A 15,320-nucleotide genomic window follows, 5' to 3' on the forward strand; every position below is an offset into this window, starting at 1 on the left:
TCAAATTGTGCTATATTCACAGTATGGATTAGTACTCAGCAATTTTTTTTAAAAGTATTGATACATACAAATAGATGAATCTCAAAAACATGATGCTAAGTGAAAGAAATCAAGCACTAAAGACTCCATATTCCAGAATTGCATTTATATGAAATTCCAAAAAAGCAAAAAAAGCACAGTGACAGCATCTGGGACTGCCTGGGGCCAAATCGAGAAGGGGCTCTTCAAGAGTTCAACGCAATGCTTTAGGGGATAGATCTTGATTATGGTGGAAGTTACATGGCTATACAGTCAGCAAAATCAAACTGATTACTGATTTGAAATTCAAAACTAAAATTTTAAATTAATTTTTAACCCCGAGAGACCATAAATTATCTTTTTTCTGCGCAGATTGCCTCCAAGGGCACACAAAAAACACAGAAAAATCCCTCGCCTATCTATCATGAGATGAAGTCATCATTTTATTTTTTCTATTTTCTAAGTTTTCCTCCAGTATACCATTACTCTTGTAATTTTTGATTCGTAAATATTCTAAAGGTCTAAACCACCTTCAGGAAGCCACTGGTCTCTAAACTGAACTGCTTACTACTGTCTCTCCATTTTACCCTCCCAACTAAATCTAGACAGTCCCTCCAAAGTGAGCAGTGTAAGATACTCCCTAAGAGCTGTATGTCAGATGGCAGACAAGGAGAGGCTAACTCATAAAAAGTGAAACACTTAGAATTCCTAAATACCAAACATTATCTTTCTGAAATTTTCCTTTGGCTAATTAAGCTGATAATTACAGAGACTGCAAAGAGAGAAGTCAGATATTAAGATGTATAGTCACTGTTAAAACAGAGGAAATAACACTGAGGAATTGGGTACACTTAACGAAGAAAGCAATTTATTCCCTAAATTTCAAAAGTTGACCACAAATGTTCAACAATGTGAGCTAAATATTGGTTCACATCCAAAGTATTTTCAAGTGTAGTATAGAATAACAAGCTCTCTGTATAAGAAGCTATCTGTGCATATATTATACAGCCACAAATCCTAAGTAAACCTTCAAATTTCAAAGACTGGTAATACAGCTTGCCTAATGTACTTTATTCTTGCCCTACTTTATCTCCTTCCACACCATCCACCCAAGGAACTCCAAACTCCTATTGCAATGCCAGGACTGGGACTGCCTCTTGAGTCAAACATCAACCATCACAATATTCAATCCTGCCAATTATTAACAAAAGGCCAAGTAGTTTGCTAATAGGCTAGCTTCCCAAAATGTCCACAAAAAAAGACAACCCGCAACTGTTAATAGTTATAGACTAAAAATAAAAGACATCAAGTTTTCACCTGCAGTATCAAAAAGTCCAAGGGTATATGGCTCTCCACCAATCATAACCGTGACTGCATAGTTGTCAAAAACCTAAAAACACAAAAATACGATACTGTTAGTATGCAAGGGGATGATCAAAATGAGATAGGGCAAATCTTAAGTAAAGGCAATATTCCTTTCCTAAGACTTAATCCTTAGTTCATGTGGTTCTTATATAACCAACCTTCCCAACTAACCCCTGACATGAACTAAATGATTCTTGGAAAAAGTGACAGGGGACATATTCTGGGATGTCTACTCTACCCACAGTAAAGCCAGAGGTGTCACAGAAGCAAAATCCCCTAGCTATACAAAATGATCCTGTTCAAGTTTAAAGCTTTGAGACAGTAAGTTTATAGTTTACCTTAATGTTCAATCTGATTTCTAAGAAATTAATTCTTCGCAGATCATTTCATTTTAACCTAGAGTTAAATAATTAAATATCCTAGATCCATGATAATCTTTTTCCTTTCAGGGTTCAAGACAAGAAGCGCCTTATTGCAAAACAAGCCCATTAGAGAGAAATAAAGGTTCCTTCAAGGTCAAGAAAAGTGTCCAAGAAAAGGCTGGCAGATTATTTGAGATTTCATGAATAAAACTTACACTACTGGATACAAACCACATGACCTAAGAGATCTTCTGTGACTAGATGCTTTTATTTTTGAACACTGTAAAACTCATGACAAAGTCAGTATATACTAATATTGGTTATGCTAAATTATTTGTGAAAATGGGAAGAAATGGTGTTAAATGGAAAAGACCCAACACTAATTCCTAGATTCCTCTGAATTGACAAATGAAAAGCAATTTCCCAACTAGAAGGATGTTATATTTTCAGATCAGCCCTGCTTTATCTAACTCTAACCTTCTGGTTCAGGCTTTAATGAATTGTTTAAATGTAAACAAGAGTGGAAGCAAGGGCATGGGGCAGGTGGTAGTTAAAGGAAAGTCAATTCTTGCTACCAAGAACAAGGAAAATTATAATGAATGTGGTTAAGCTCTCAACCACACATTATTTTAAGTCACATCTAACCCTCCTCCAGAGACCCACATACAAACACATGTATGAAATATCCACCAACCCGTCTTAAATAGAACACCTTGTGACCAAAGTCATAACACAGGCTTAGAAACCAGGTTTACAAGACAATAACTTTACTTTAATGGAAACTGAAATGCCAAAATTCCAATAGCTGCCCTCATGGTGAAACAAGATTCACGAATCTCTGAAAGTCCCCTAAAAGTCTCTCTCAATCTCAGAACTTCTTTCACTTACCATGTCCCCAAATGGGCCAACCCAAAAATATGACTTTATATTGAATTATATCTTCAAATTCTCCCCCTCCAAGAAATCTAACCTTCCTTGTTCCTACAGCCTTGGCCTACCTCAATCACTTTACCTGCTTTGAGATATTACAGATTGTCAATTCTAATTAAACATAACCACCAAACCCTTAACCTATACTCATCCTCTTATCAATGTTCATGTCTCTCAAGATTAACCTAAAGTATGCATTTTCTTCCTTTTTACTTCTAAACAACACTAACCCCATTTTAATTATATAGATGTTCTTCATAACCCCTAAAATAACTCACTTAACAGAGGTGGTCATTGCCAAGCCCGGCCAACCCTTAGCTCGGCCCTCATTACTGAAGGAACGTCTGTGTTTAACATAATTATACCACTGGGATGGGTCACCCAACCTGGGACAAACAGATCCCCAAATACATTCTTTCACAAGTGAGTGTTACTCTAAATAATTCTCCTCTCCCTCTTCATCATCTTTATTACTTCCATTTTCCCTCTACTCTTCTAAGGAGCTGATAAAAAGCATTTGTGCGAGAGGATCCCCAGAGGCTTCTGTTAGTGTTCTCATAACAAAAACAGGTCTCTGCCTTAAAAACCAATTTGGAGCTCCATTACTGCTAAGACATCGGCTCCATGAGATTCTCTTCTATCCCCTAAGGAGAATAAATGAAGACAGACACTACTTTCTCTGAAGTTACAAGGTCCCAAAAAGCATCCCAGACCTCCAAGCTCTGATTACTCATTGGCCAAGTTACCAAAAAAAAAAGTCACCTCATTCCAAGACAGAGCATACTTCTCCAAACTGAGACCACCACTCTTTAGAATCTTGTCTATTGGAGTTTTGTCTCCCAGCACTTCTTGCATACCCTTGTGTCACCCCTTCTGACTCTTCACTGATTTTTCAGCCATTAATTTTAAAGTGTATATAATTTACCCATGAGAAGATCTTTAAAAACAGGACACAAAGGCAGACAACAAAGAAATTTCAGTACACACAGTTTTCAAGATATTCAAACAATATATTTCACTAACAGATGGAAGCCTTTATACTTACAGTCGGTACATACTCAGATGGAAATTTGTTTGTTGTGTAGGATATCAGGAGACATGTTTTACCAACGGCACCATCGCCCACAACAACGCACTTAATTGTCTGCATTGCTGAAACAGTTTTGTATCCACTTTAAATATATCAAATTCGATGATGACCTACAAAAAGATGAAAGATACCTGTTTCATTCGTAGTGATATGTGTATTTTTTTTCTTCTACTAGCAATAGATTCACTCACTCAGAACAAAAACAGAACTAGCACCCCAACTAAGAAAGAACCTAAAAAGAGAAATAGTGACTAGCTCAAAGTAACAATAAGAGTCAATTTTCTAAGTTTCTCATCTCTGATGGTTTCCAACATAAGTGGTTTTCTTTTTTTTTTTCTTTTTTTTTTTTTAATTTTTATTTATTTATGATAGTCACGGAGAGAGAGAGAGAGAGGCAGAGACACAGGCGGAGGAAGAAGCAGGCTCCATGTACCGGGAGCCTGATGTGAGATTCGATCCCGGGTCTCCAGGATCGCGCCCTGGGCCAAAGGCAGGCGCCAAACCGCTGCGCCACCCAGGGATCCCAAGTGGTTTTCTTTTTAAAGTCCAAAATAGTGTAAAGAGCAGCATATTTATTTCTATAATGAAAGAGGAGGGGACACCTGGGTATCTCAGTCAGTTTCTGACTTGATTCTGGCTCAGGTCATGATGTCAGAGTTGCAAGATCAAGCCCTGTGTCAAGCTCCACACTGGGTGTGGAGCCTCCTTGGGATTCTCTCTTTCCCTCTCTCTCTCTGCCCCTCCCCACTGCATGTATGCTCTCTTTAATAAAAAAATTTAAAAATTAAAAAAGGAAAGAAAGAGAAGAGGCTATTTCAGAATGAATCCCATGTAGTGAGCCAAGTATGACTGTGTGAAACTTTTCCTTCAGATGTATGTGTCCTAGACTGCAATACAGATGTCACTGATTTAAAGAATGGTCCATTTATGCAATCTTACAGCTATCGTTACTCAGCTTTAACCAAAAAGCTAAAGAGCACCACCACGAAGAGAAAAGCAATATGAGGAATTGGAAAGGTCAAGGTGATCCCCAGTCTTAGCAGCTATTTTAACACCAGGTTGCCTAGTTACTAATTCAATATTCATGGCATGGAAAGATTAAAACCTACATTTTTATAATGAAGAGTCGGATCACTCTAAAACACACTGACGTACTCCCTCTGCCCCTCCCCCCATTCATGCCCACTCACAAGCTCTCTAATAAATATTCTGTAAATAAACATCTTTTTAAAATCAGAACATGTCTCTACTGAAGGATTCTTAAAATCATTACCATTTTTTCCCACATTTTGACATCTAAGAAATTACGATAAATGGCATCTTATAGTCAATGAAAACTTAAGAAAAAATTTATTTGGGGCGCCTGGGTAGCTCAGTCGGTTAAGCATCTGCCTTCGGCTCAGGTTGTGATCCTGGGATCAAGCCCCACGTCGGGCTCCTTGCTCAGTGTGGAGCCTGCTTCTCCCTCTGCCTCTGCTCCTCCCTCTCCCTCTGCTCCTCCCACTGCATGTGTGCATGCTCTCTCTCAAATAAATAAATAACTTTATAAAAAATAAATAAATCAAATAAAAATAAAATTATTTACCTTTGAGTGACAGTGTGTTCACAGGGGGAAGGGCAAAGGAAGAGGGAGAAAATCTTCAGACTCCCCAGTGAGCATGGAGCACAAAGCGGGCTCGATCCCAGGACCCTGAGATCATGACCTGAGCTGAAACCAAGAGCCAGAGATGCCCAACCAACTGAGCCACCTGGGCATCCCATCAATGAAAACTTTTAAGTTTTTTGGGAAGAATGAAGAAACATCATGCTCTGTATACCTACATTTTAAGATAAAGTCCTATTTCAATTACAATCCTGAATGGATTACAATTTCTTAGTGGCGAGAGCAACCACCTTACTAACCATAAAAATGTCAGAACCACCTAACTCTGGGCTGGATGCCATGCCTACGTCATCCTACAGTACTCTTAATATAAATATTAACATCTCTATACATACATTAGGAGTAACGTAAAGGAAATATACACTCTCCCTTTCCTCAAAATCATCCTATTATATTTCTCTTTATTTAACCTTTTATCTTGCTCCTTCTCTTTTCCTTACAATGCACTACAGAATCACTCATACTAGTACAGCACCAAAGGTTAAAATCTTAATTTCTAAACTAAATCAAAATTATTTATCAAAATAACTAAGCACACTGAGTACTAAGTGTAAAGAATTACTCCTAAAGAACGTGTTTTACAAGGATCCCTGGGTGGCGCAGCGGTTTGGCGCCTGCCTTTGGCCCAGGGCGCGCTCCTGGAGACCCGAGATTGAATCCCACGTCAGGCTCCCGGTGCATGGAGCCTGCTTCTCCCTCTGCCTGTGTCTCTGCCTCTCTCTCTCTGTATGACTATCATAAATTTAAAAAAAAAAAAAAAAAAAAAGAATGTGTTTTACAAAAAAAAAAGTGTTTTACATAACAATAAAAAAGAGGAAACAGCTGTCTTCTCATGGTTCCTGAATCCATCACTGAAGAAAAGCATAACATTCCGTTGTAAAAAAAAAAAAAAAAAAAAAAAAAAAAGCTCTCCTATAGAATCTCTTCAACTCACAGTGAAGAAAAGAAAGGTAAACAGAGTTCTGATCATTCTACAGAATATTTTCCAGATGCCTAAAAATCTATTTCAAGTTCAGTTCTTATACCTTCTACTTCTCCCAATCATTATTACCAGGTGACTTTTTAATATAGAGTTTAATCATAAATACTGGGGAGAAAGTAATGGCTGACCACTGTGGAAGAGACTGCTAGCAGTCTACCATTTCTTCCTTTCTTTTTTATAGCAAAAGAATTTTCACCAAAGCATATGGTCCCCAGTAAAAACAGACTACGTTTCCTAAATTCCTTTGCAGCTGGATGTGACCACTGTGATTAATGGGAGTGGAAATGATGGATGCAACTTTCAGGACTAGCCTTAAAAGCAAGGGAATAGTCTCCCTGTTCCAGCCTGTAGGCTAGAATACAGACATGATGATGGGAGCTGAAGCAGTCATACTGAACCACAAGACACAAATTAGATGTTAAGGATGAGTAACACAATAAGAAGGACTAGCCCTGGATTGCCTTCAGGACTTTTACACAAGATAGAAAGAAACCTCTCTTTCATTAAGTCCCTAGTAGTTTGGATTTCTATGTTACAGCAGCAGAATTGATATCCTAATTACTATATTTCATAGATTCTAAGAAGCCAATAGTTTTTAAATACAACCTAGATTTAAAAGTGCTAAATGTGGGAGAAAAATGTCTTAGAATCACTGAAATTATAGTAATATCTGGATTTATCAAGTTCACAGTTAAGCTGATCACTTTTGAGACTGACTCAAAAACATCTAAGATAAAACCTCCTCCTAAATTTTATTTATTTATTTTTAAAGATTTTATTTATTCATGAGAGACAGACAGACAGACAGAGGGAGAAGCAGGCTCCATGCAAGGAGCCCGACATGGGACTCGATCCCGGGTCCCTAGGATCATGCCCTGGGCCGAAGGCGGCGCTAAACCGCTGAGCCACCTGGGCTGCCTCCTCCTCCTAAATTTTAATTGTGGTTGCAATCAAATTAATTGTCATACCCAAATATGAAGCTCCTTATCTTCATCCTATATCTGGTATTCACTTTTAAGACTTATAACCCATACTAACAAACAAATATAAAATCATAGGCCACAGCTCTGAACTTCTAGTGGAAGAAGACCACTGCTTCTTGAAATTTTCATTATGACTCCTGAGGGAATAAGAAAGAGGAAACTGAAAACAAAAAAGTTCCCATGATCAGAGCTATGACTGCCTCATGTGTGAAATCACAATCACAACTATCACAACCTATGATGGACAAGGTCGGAACTGATCTAAAACATTCCAAAAAAGAGATTTCATTAATAACTGTATTTAAAAAGAATCATTTAAATCGAATTCACACTGAATTTCTTTTTTTCTATATTATAAATATGTTTGGAAATTCCACCCAAATTAGCTGTCTTCAGCAGGCCATTCACAAAAATAGTAGTCTTAGAATACTGGTTCTTTCTGTGGAAGCCTTAAATGCAGTACCTCTCTCGCATATCAGCAAGAATAAGAAGATGTTAATGAGATCATTCTTGGGGTGCCTGGGTGGTTCAGTTGGTTAAATGTGCCCAACGCTTGGTTTCAGCTCAGGCCATGATCTCATGGGTTGTGAGATCAAGCCCCACGTTGGGAACCATTCTCTCTCTCTCAAATAAATAAACCTTTAAGAGAGAGAGAGATCATTCTGGCCACCAGGAAACTTTCAACTATAAAGTAAAACACATGGATACAACACAATTTGTACCAGAAGAAATCTACAATGTAAGTTTAGGAACAAAGGTAACAATATTTCAAATGGGCTCATAAATCTGTCTGCATTCTTTTCTTTTCTTTTTTTAAAGTAATCTTCACACCCAGCATATCCTGGGCTTGAACTCATGACCTTGAGATCAAGACCCAAAACAAAATCAAGAGTCAGATGCATAACCAACTGAGCCACCTAGGTGCTTCCTCTCTCTGCATTCTTAAGCACAAATTCATTAAAGCTAACTGACAGACTTTCTGAAGGCAATCTTTTTTAAGATTTTCCAATGGAAGATAATGGATTTGTGTAATAGAGATGTGCCCTGCATATAGTTTGGCTAGATCATTAAACAAACATTACTACTTTGAGAACTTTTAGAAGTCTCTATCTTTTCCTGTCCCAGCAAAAGAACCAGCCCCCAAGGCAGTTGGGCCACTCTTTGTGTGTCCCGCCTAAAAAGTTGGAAAACATATCCAAAATCCATAAGCTTCACATATAAATAATTTTCTTAACTTTGAAGTCAGGAAAACTCTGAGTTTTAATCTCTGTTCAGCACTTACTTGTGACCTGGACAAGGGTCTTAACCTCTTTTTGCCTAAAAGTTCTTATTTGTAATACAGAATTATGTCAACACCTTGCATAGTTGTAATAAAAATTAAATAACATAAAAGGACTTTACAGCTCACAGCACATACCCAATATACATAAATTCATCTACTAAGTGTGGTAGTTAAATCAATCCTACTTCACACCTATTTTCATCCAGTGGGTCAAAACTTAGTACTTTTTCTCTTTGATGGATTATTACCTAATCAAAACTTTTCATACTTTGCACAAGCTGGTGGTACACCAAAAACATTAAGTTAAAATGAACTGAACATATTTGCTATTTAGCTAATCACACACACACACACACACACACAAACAAAACAAGAAATCCACCCAACTACTTCTTCATCTGAAGACTTCTGTATTAATTGCTTCTTGGCCTTTTGGCTAAGATCAAGTGTGAAGACTTCTGTATTATTTTTTTTCTATTTCCTGTATCTTATTTCTGTATTTAACACGTAGTTCCTAAAAATAAGGTGTTAACAAAATAATTTAGTATAAGAACAGACCCAATCACTACTGTTAAATGCTAAAATAAATGTTTTTAGTTTACAAATCATCACTGCCTATATGTTTGAATTTAGCCTCTAAGTGAGCAATTCCAAAATTATCAGACCACCAGAATTACCTCGAATGGGTTTAACAATTCAGATTCCCAGATCCAAACCCCAAATCGAATAAATCAGAATTCAACACTCCCTACGTCATTCTAATGTATAATAAAGCTTGAGAACTACTATCTTACATGACAGCATGACGAGGAATACCAGTAACACAAGAATCTAAGCAAAGATAAACACTACTGGCATTTCTGATCACCTAGAAGTGATTTTCTTAAACTAGAATCAAAATTACCAGCATGAATTAGTTGTATTAGCCAGGCATTTCACATTTACATTACATTTCACTTACTAATGAAAAACTCACATTAGATATTGAGAAAGCATGAACCAAGATATTTCAGAGGCGTTTCAATTAGTTCAACCTAAAAGTGCTCTCAAATAATAATAATAATAATAATAATAATAGCAAACACATAGCACTTAATATGTGCTATATATGTTCCAAACATATTACCTATTTTTGTACATTTCATCTTCCCAACAACCCTACAAGGTATGTACTATATTATCCCCATTTTGCAGGTAAGAAAAATGAAGCACAGTAAAGTTAAGTAGACCAAGATTACTCAGGTAGTTAACAGCAGAATTAGAATTTAAACCCTAGTGGTATGACTGCCATGCACCTACTCTAAAATACTATACTGGTCACTACCTCTCCTGAAAAGTAACAGTGATTAAAAAACATGATCACTGCAAATGGAGTGGCAAGTATATACCTATAACAGCTGCCAGCACTGGGAAAAGGAAGGGAGAAGAGGAAGCAAGAAACAGGAGTTAAGTTCATTTCCTGTTTCTTCACCCTGCAAACTACTAAATTTTATTGGGGAGAAGGGAAGAATTAGTAAGACAGAGTTTGCTCTTCCCCTTTCTTTATTTCCATAAATCTTCCATTTCTTAGGCTTCCTGATCTAAGCTCAGCAATGTTAGAAACTGGTTGTGGGTCCCCAGTTAAAAGCATTAGTTCACAAGTCAGACTGGGTCTAACTTCTCTGTGGCTGTTTTCCCTCCAAAAATGAAAATAGTAATAAGGCCTTCTTCATAGGTACGTTGATTGAATACAATAATATATGTAAAGAATTTAGAACACTGCCTGGCATACAATAAATGCTTACTAAGTGTTAGCTATTATTCTTGAATGATTAAAGGCACTTTTCAAGTCAATATAAATTTTATTTTATTTTATTTTATTTTAGTCAATATAAATTTTAAACAGGAACAATTCCATACCACTTAGAGAAGAGCACATGAATTTTTCTATTTCCAAAATAATTATAGTACTCATTGTTCTTACTACAAATACAGTCAAATTTACCCGTAACTACAAAGGTGGTCATTTCAAAGTCAAGTTGCAATTTAATTAAGACTGTTCTATAAAGCATTTGACATGTATTACTAATTAGTAATTTCACATATTAAAATATCAGCAAATGACCCACAGATGGGAAGGGGGCAAGCAACCATGGAAGACTTTGGTTTTGCAACACCTACAATGCCAGCTTCAGCAACGTGGAAATAACTAGGCCAGACATGTCTCTATCCTACATTAGCTTCCTTTTTAAAAACGTCAAATCACTATAGCAGCAAACAGGCTACGTAGTACTAATTACCGTTTTGCTATCCAGGGCAGCTAGAAAAGTTATTTTACATCAATAACTAAATACTCTTCCTCTTTAACACTGAAGTTCAATTGTACCAGCACTTAGAACTGGGGCTGGGGAACTTTAAGCATAAAAATGATTCTGCCAATCATAAGCAAAATAAATTGTGAAATAAGGTGTATCTTTCCACATTCCTTCCCAGTACCCACCATTCCACCTCATGATGACATTAAAACCCCTATCTCCTAGGTTCTTGAATGCTTTAGAGGTCCAATTCCCTCTTGAGAATCTCAGAACTACAGTCCCTTGGGGAACCCTGGGTGGCGCAGCGGTTTGGCGCCTGCCTTTGGCCCAGGGCGCAATCCTGGAGACCCGGGATCGAATCCCATGTTGGGCTCCCGGTGCATGGAGCCTGCTTCTCCCTCTGCCTGTGTCTCTGCCTCTCTCTCTCTCTCTCTGTGACTATCGACTATCATAAATAAAAAATTAAAAAAAAAAAAAAAAAGAAAAGAACTACAGTCCCTTAAGTTTTCTGGAGTCCTTGAGCTCTAAGTTTAAAGAAGCCATGGAACCCTCTCTATAATACCATTATTACTGGCTGGCTGCCCATTGAACCCCACCAGACAATCCAATCCCTAGGGAAAAGATCAGTACAGGGTAAGAGGAAGCTCCTAGCTACAGATGTCCCTGCCCAGTAGGTTCATTCTAGGTACAAAGCACAGTGTATGAAAAGATCTGAAGATTAATTTTTACTAAAAATAAGCATCTTTTGCAAAAAAAAAAAAAATGTATATTCTCAAAGAACTATGTCAAATATTAACAGTAAACAAAATAAATGAAAAGCAAGTTAAGGGAAAAATAAAAACAAAAAAATAACAAAAAAAGAAAAGCAAGTAAATTTTTCAAGAATTTCAATGTGGTAAAGTAAGTTTTGGTCTTTCTCCTGGGTTCCTAGTACAGAGCTCCTAAAACCCCTGGAATTTCCTAGATGATAGGAGCATCTTTTGTCTTTCATAATGATCCCTTCCTAATCACACAAGAGTATATGCTAACATAACTTAGGGCCACGTTAGGGTGGGGTCCCCAGACAGCTTCTAGAAGGGATTGCTCACCAGAAAGACTAAGTGATTAAGAGGCTGGAACCCTACCAAACTCAGGAAGGGGAGCTGGGGAAGCCCATTGGAGGTTGAGCTCTGTGAAAACTCTTGAACAAAGAGATCTGGAGAGCTCCCAACCTGGTGAACACAAGGATGTGCAAGAGTGTGCCATGCGCCTAGGGAGGACACAGAAACTCTGTGCCCCACCCCCACAGTCCTATACATCTCCTCTTCATTCGACTGAGTTGTATCCTTAACAGTAAATGAGTAAATATATTTTCTTGAGTTCTGTGAGTCATTCTACTGAACTGTCAAACCTGAGCGGGGGCTAGGGGAACAGGCGAGCCAGAAAGGCAGACAGCCTGAGCACTCCATTCACAACTGGTGCCTGAAATGGAAGCAGTCTTATGGGACGGGCCTAAGCTCTTAAACTGTGGGGTCTGTACTCACTCTCAGAGTCAGTGTCAGAACTGAACTGACAGCAGTGGTATCAAAACAAACAGTTTTTACACTAACATAAAATACATCAAAAATAATACTGTTTTCATTCTAAATACATTTCTCCCTGAAGTAACCCATTTTCATACCTAGGAAGAAGGCACTACATAAATTAAGACAATAGTAACCCTGAATTTCACAAGCCTTCCTTACCTATCCAATGATTTGGCTACAGGAATTTAGATAGAACAAATAAAATCAGCATCACTTGTCTCTCCTCCCAAATCCAGTCACCTCAGAGGGTATTTTTTTTATAACTTTCTGCTATACATTATAGTATCAGATGCAAAGCATAATTTTTAAAACATCTGCCCGGGCAACTGTTAAGTAACCCAAAACAAAGTACTCAAACTAGAGACATATTCCATGCATTCACATATATGCAGATGTTCTAACACATCATCTTGTTTGGTTTTGAGTCAGAACCAAAAAGCAATATGGCTGACCTTATATGTTGAACTAAACACACAATATTGTTGAGAAAGTCCTACCCAAAAATCCTATTACACCTCCATCATAATTACCTTTCTCCTGCAAAACAAACAATACACTATAAAAGGAATGTTTTTAAACCTTGAAATAAATGTTAAGCTTCAAACAAAATTTAAGAGGTCAATTATATGAGCTCACCCAATATTACATAAAAGAACCAAAATAAATAATAAGAATTTTTTTTTTTTTTTTAGAATTGAAATACCCTTTCATAAACTAACTTAACCCCATCTTTTTGTAGATTTTCTGGCTTAAAAGCAAAGGACTTCCCCCAAAGCCAAATTGTTAACGCCCATGTATCCTGATATTCTTTTCCAACTCTTAAGCCTTCAGGCAAATAAAGAACAAACCACATAAAGACCATTCTTTTCAAACTTTCTAATTTGTTTTCAGAGTCCTCAGTAAACAGCAAATAATCTTAGAAAACTTTGGCATTCATTCAAAAAGCCAAAGCAATATAGCTACTGCTCAGTTATTTGCCCTAATAAAAATCCAAAAGCAGCTTCATATGAACAGCAGTTTGTCTCAGTTTTCAGTAAGCGTATCCACTCCAATTTGAAAAATAAAATTAGAATCCTGTAAAATAGCTTTCAATTACTAAAAAGTAGACAACCCTGAGTCAGGAAAGACAATCTCCCATGGGTCCCTTGTGCTCCTATACAGCTGGCTGAGTATGCTAAGAAATGCAAGGTCTTGACCAGCCCACCCAGGCCAGGTGACACTGTAGGGTTTTTGCAGCAAACAACCTTGAAGAATACAATAATGTGTCTCTCTAGGACAAAGAGCTGGCTTACTTCCTGCTTACTATTAAACAGTGGGTTCCCAAGCTCAATGTTCCTTAGCTGAGACACAAACCCACCGTATCTACCATGTGGAAGTCTTGGCAGCAAGGGGAAGCAACACAGACACTGACCTGCTACTAGCTGTTCCTTTAATAATTAAATTCTTTGTCACCCAGGAGTCTCATGTCTTCGGCTCGCATCCATAGTACAACAAGGCTTATAAGGAGAATATAAGTCCCAGACCTTGTTTACTTGATTGAGCTTTTTAGACATCATCTTGTTGCAAATTTAAGTATTTTTATGTAAACAATATAGCTTAGTTTCTTACACTAATTACTGGAATAGGAGCTAAGAATACATCATCTTAAGTATTTCATTCAATATTCAAATTTTATCTTTTTTCCCCACTTTCTCCTCCATACTCCCAAGCCAGCTAGCACATCTTCTCTAGAAATTGGTATTAGTTTGTTTATGGTTCCATCTTCTAGGTGTCTATTCTAACAGGAAGAAATTAGTGAAGGCCACTATCAAGAAAGGTAAGAGGTGGTGCCTGGGTGGCTCAGCTAGTTAAGCAATGCCTTCGGCTCAGGTCATGATCCCAGGGTCCTAGGATGGAGCCACTATCAAGAAAGGTAAGAGGTGGTGCCTGGGTGGTTCAGCTATTAAGCACTGCCTTCGGCTCAGGTCATGATCCCAGGGTCCTAGGATGGAGCCCCGCATCAGGTTTCCTGCTCAGGGAGAAGCCTGCTTCGGCTTCTCTTTGTCTCTCTCCCTCTACCCCTATGTGTGCTCTCTCATTCTGTCAAATAAAATCTTTAAAAAGAAAGAAAGAAAAGAAAGGAAAAGTGGCAAGTGACGTGGTTCCTCATAGTGAGTATATAAAAATGAGGGAGATTGGGGCACCTGGATGGCTCAGTGGCTCAGGTCATGATCCCGGGTCCTGGGACTGAGTTCAAAATAAGACTCCCACAGGAAGCCTGCTTCTCATTCATTCTGCCTACGTCTCTGCCTCTGTCTCTCTCACGATTAAATAAATAAAATCTTAAAAAAAAAAAAAAGAGGGAAACTATGTGTTATTAATTTGTTTTGCTTTAAAGTAGTAAGGCCAGGGATCCCTGGGTGGCTCAGCAGTTTAGAGCCTGCCTTTGGCCCAGGGTGTGATCCTGGGGTCCCGGGATCGAGTCCCACATCAGGCTCCCTGCATGGAGCCTGCTTCTCCCTCTGCCTGTGTCTCTGCCTCTCTCTCTCTCTCTCTCTGTCTCTCAAGAATAAATAAATAAAATCTTTAAAAAAAATTCCTAGTATCTTCAGCTGCCAATTAAATGCATTACTTACAGGGGTACTCGGGTGGCTTAGTTAGTTAAGTATCCAACTCTTGATTTCACCTCAGGTTGTCATCTCAGAGTCCTCAGATCGAGCCCTAAGTCGAGCTCCATGCTGAGCATGCAGCCTACTTAGGATTTTCTCTCTCCCTTTCCCTCTGCCCCCACCCCCACCCACCACTTG

At 38.1% G+C, this 15,320-nt stretch overlaps 1 protein-coding gene across 5 annotated transcripts in view; it reads right to left on the reverse strand.

Moving 5' to 3' along the window:
• Positions 1 to 15,320, reverse strand: part of CDC42 (cell division cycle 42) — a 47,177-nt gene that overhangs the window by 13,935 nt on the left and 17,922 nt on the right. For all 5 annotated transcript variants that reach the window (XM_026012133.2, XM_026012134.2, XM_072750835.1 and 2 more), the window contains exons 2-3: positions 3,721 to 3,875; positions 1,336 to 1,408 (exon numbers count right to left, since the gene is read on the reverse strand). In XM_026012133.2, coding sequence (XP_025867918.2) covers positions 1,336 to 1,408; positions 3,721 to 3,825 — 178 coding nt within the window. In that variant the 5' untranslated portion in view covers positions 3,826 to 3,875. The remainder of the gene's footprint in view (positions 1 to 1,335; positions 1,409 to 3,720; positions 3,876 to 15,320) is intronic.

Source organism: Vulpes vulpes, chromosome 2 (genome assembly GCF_048418805.1).
Source record: "Vulpes vulpes isolate BD-2025 chromosome 2, VulVul3, whole genome shotgun sequence".
Taxonomy (NCBI): Eukaryota; Metazoa; Chordata; class Mammalia; order Carnivora; family Canidae; genus Vulpes; species Vulpes vulpes.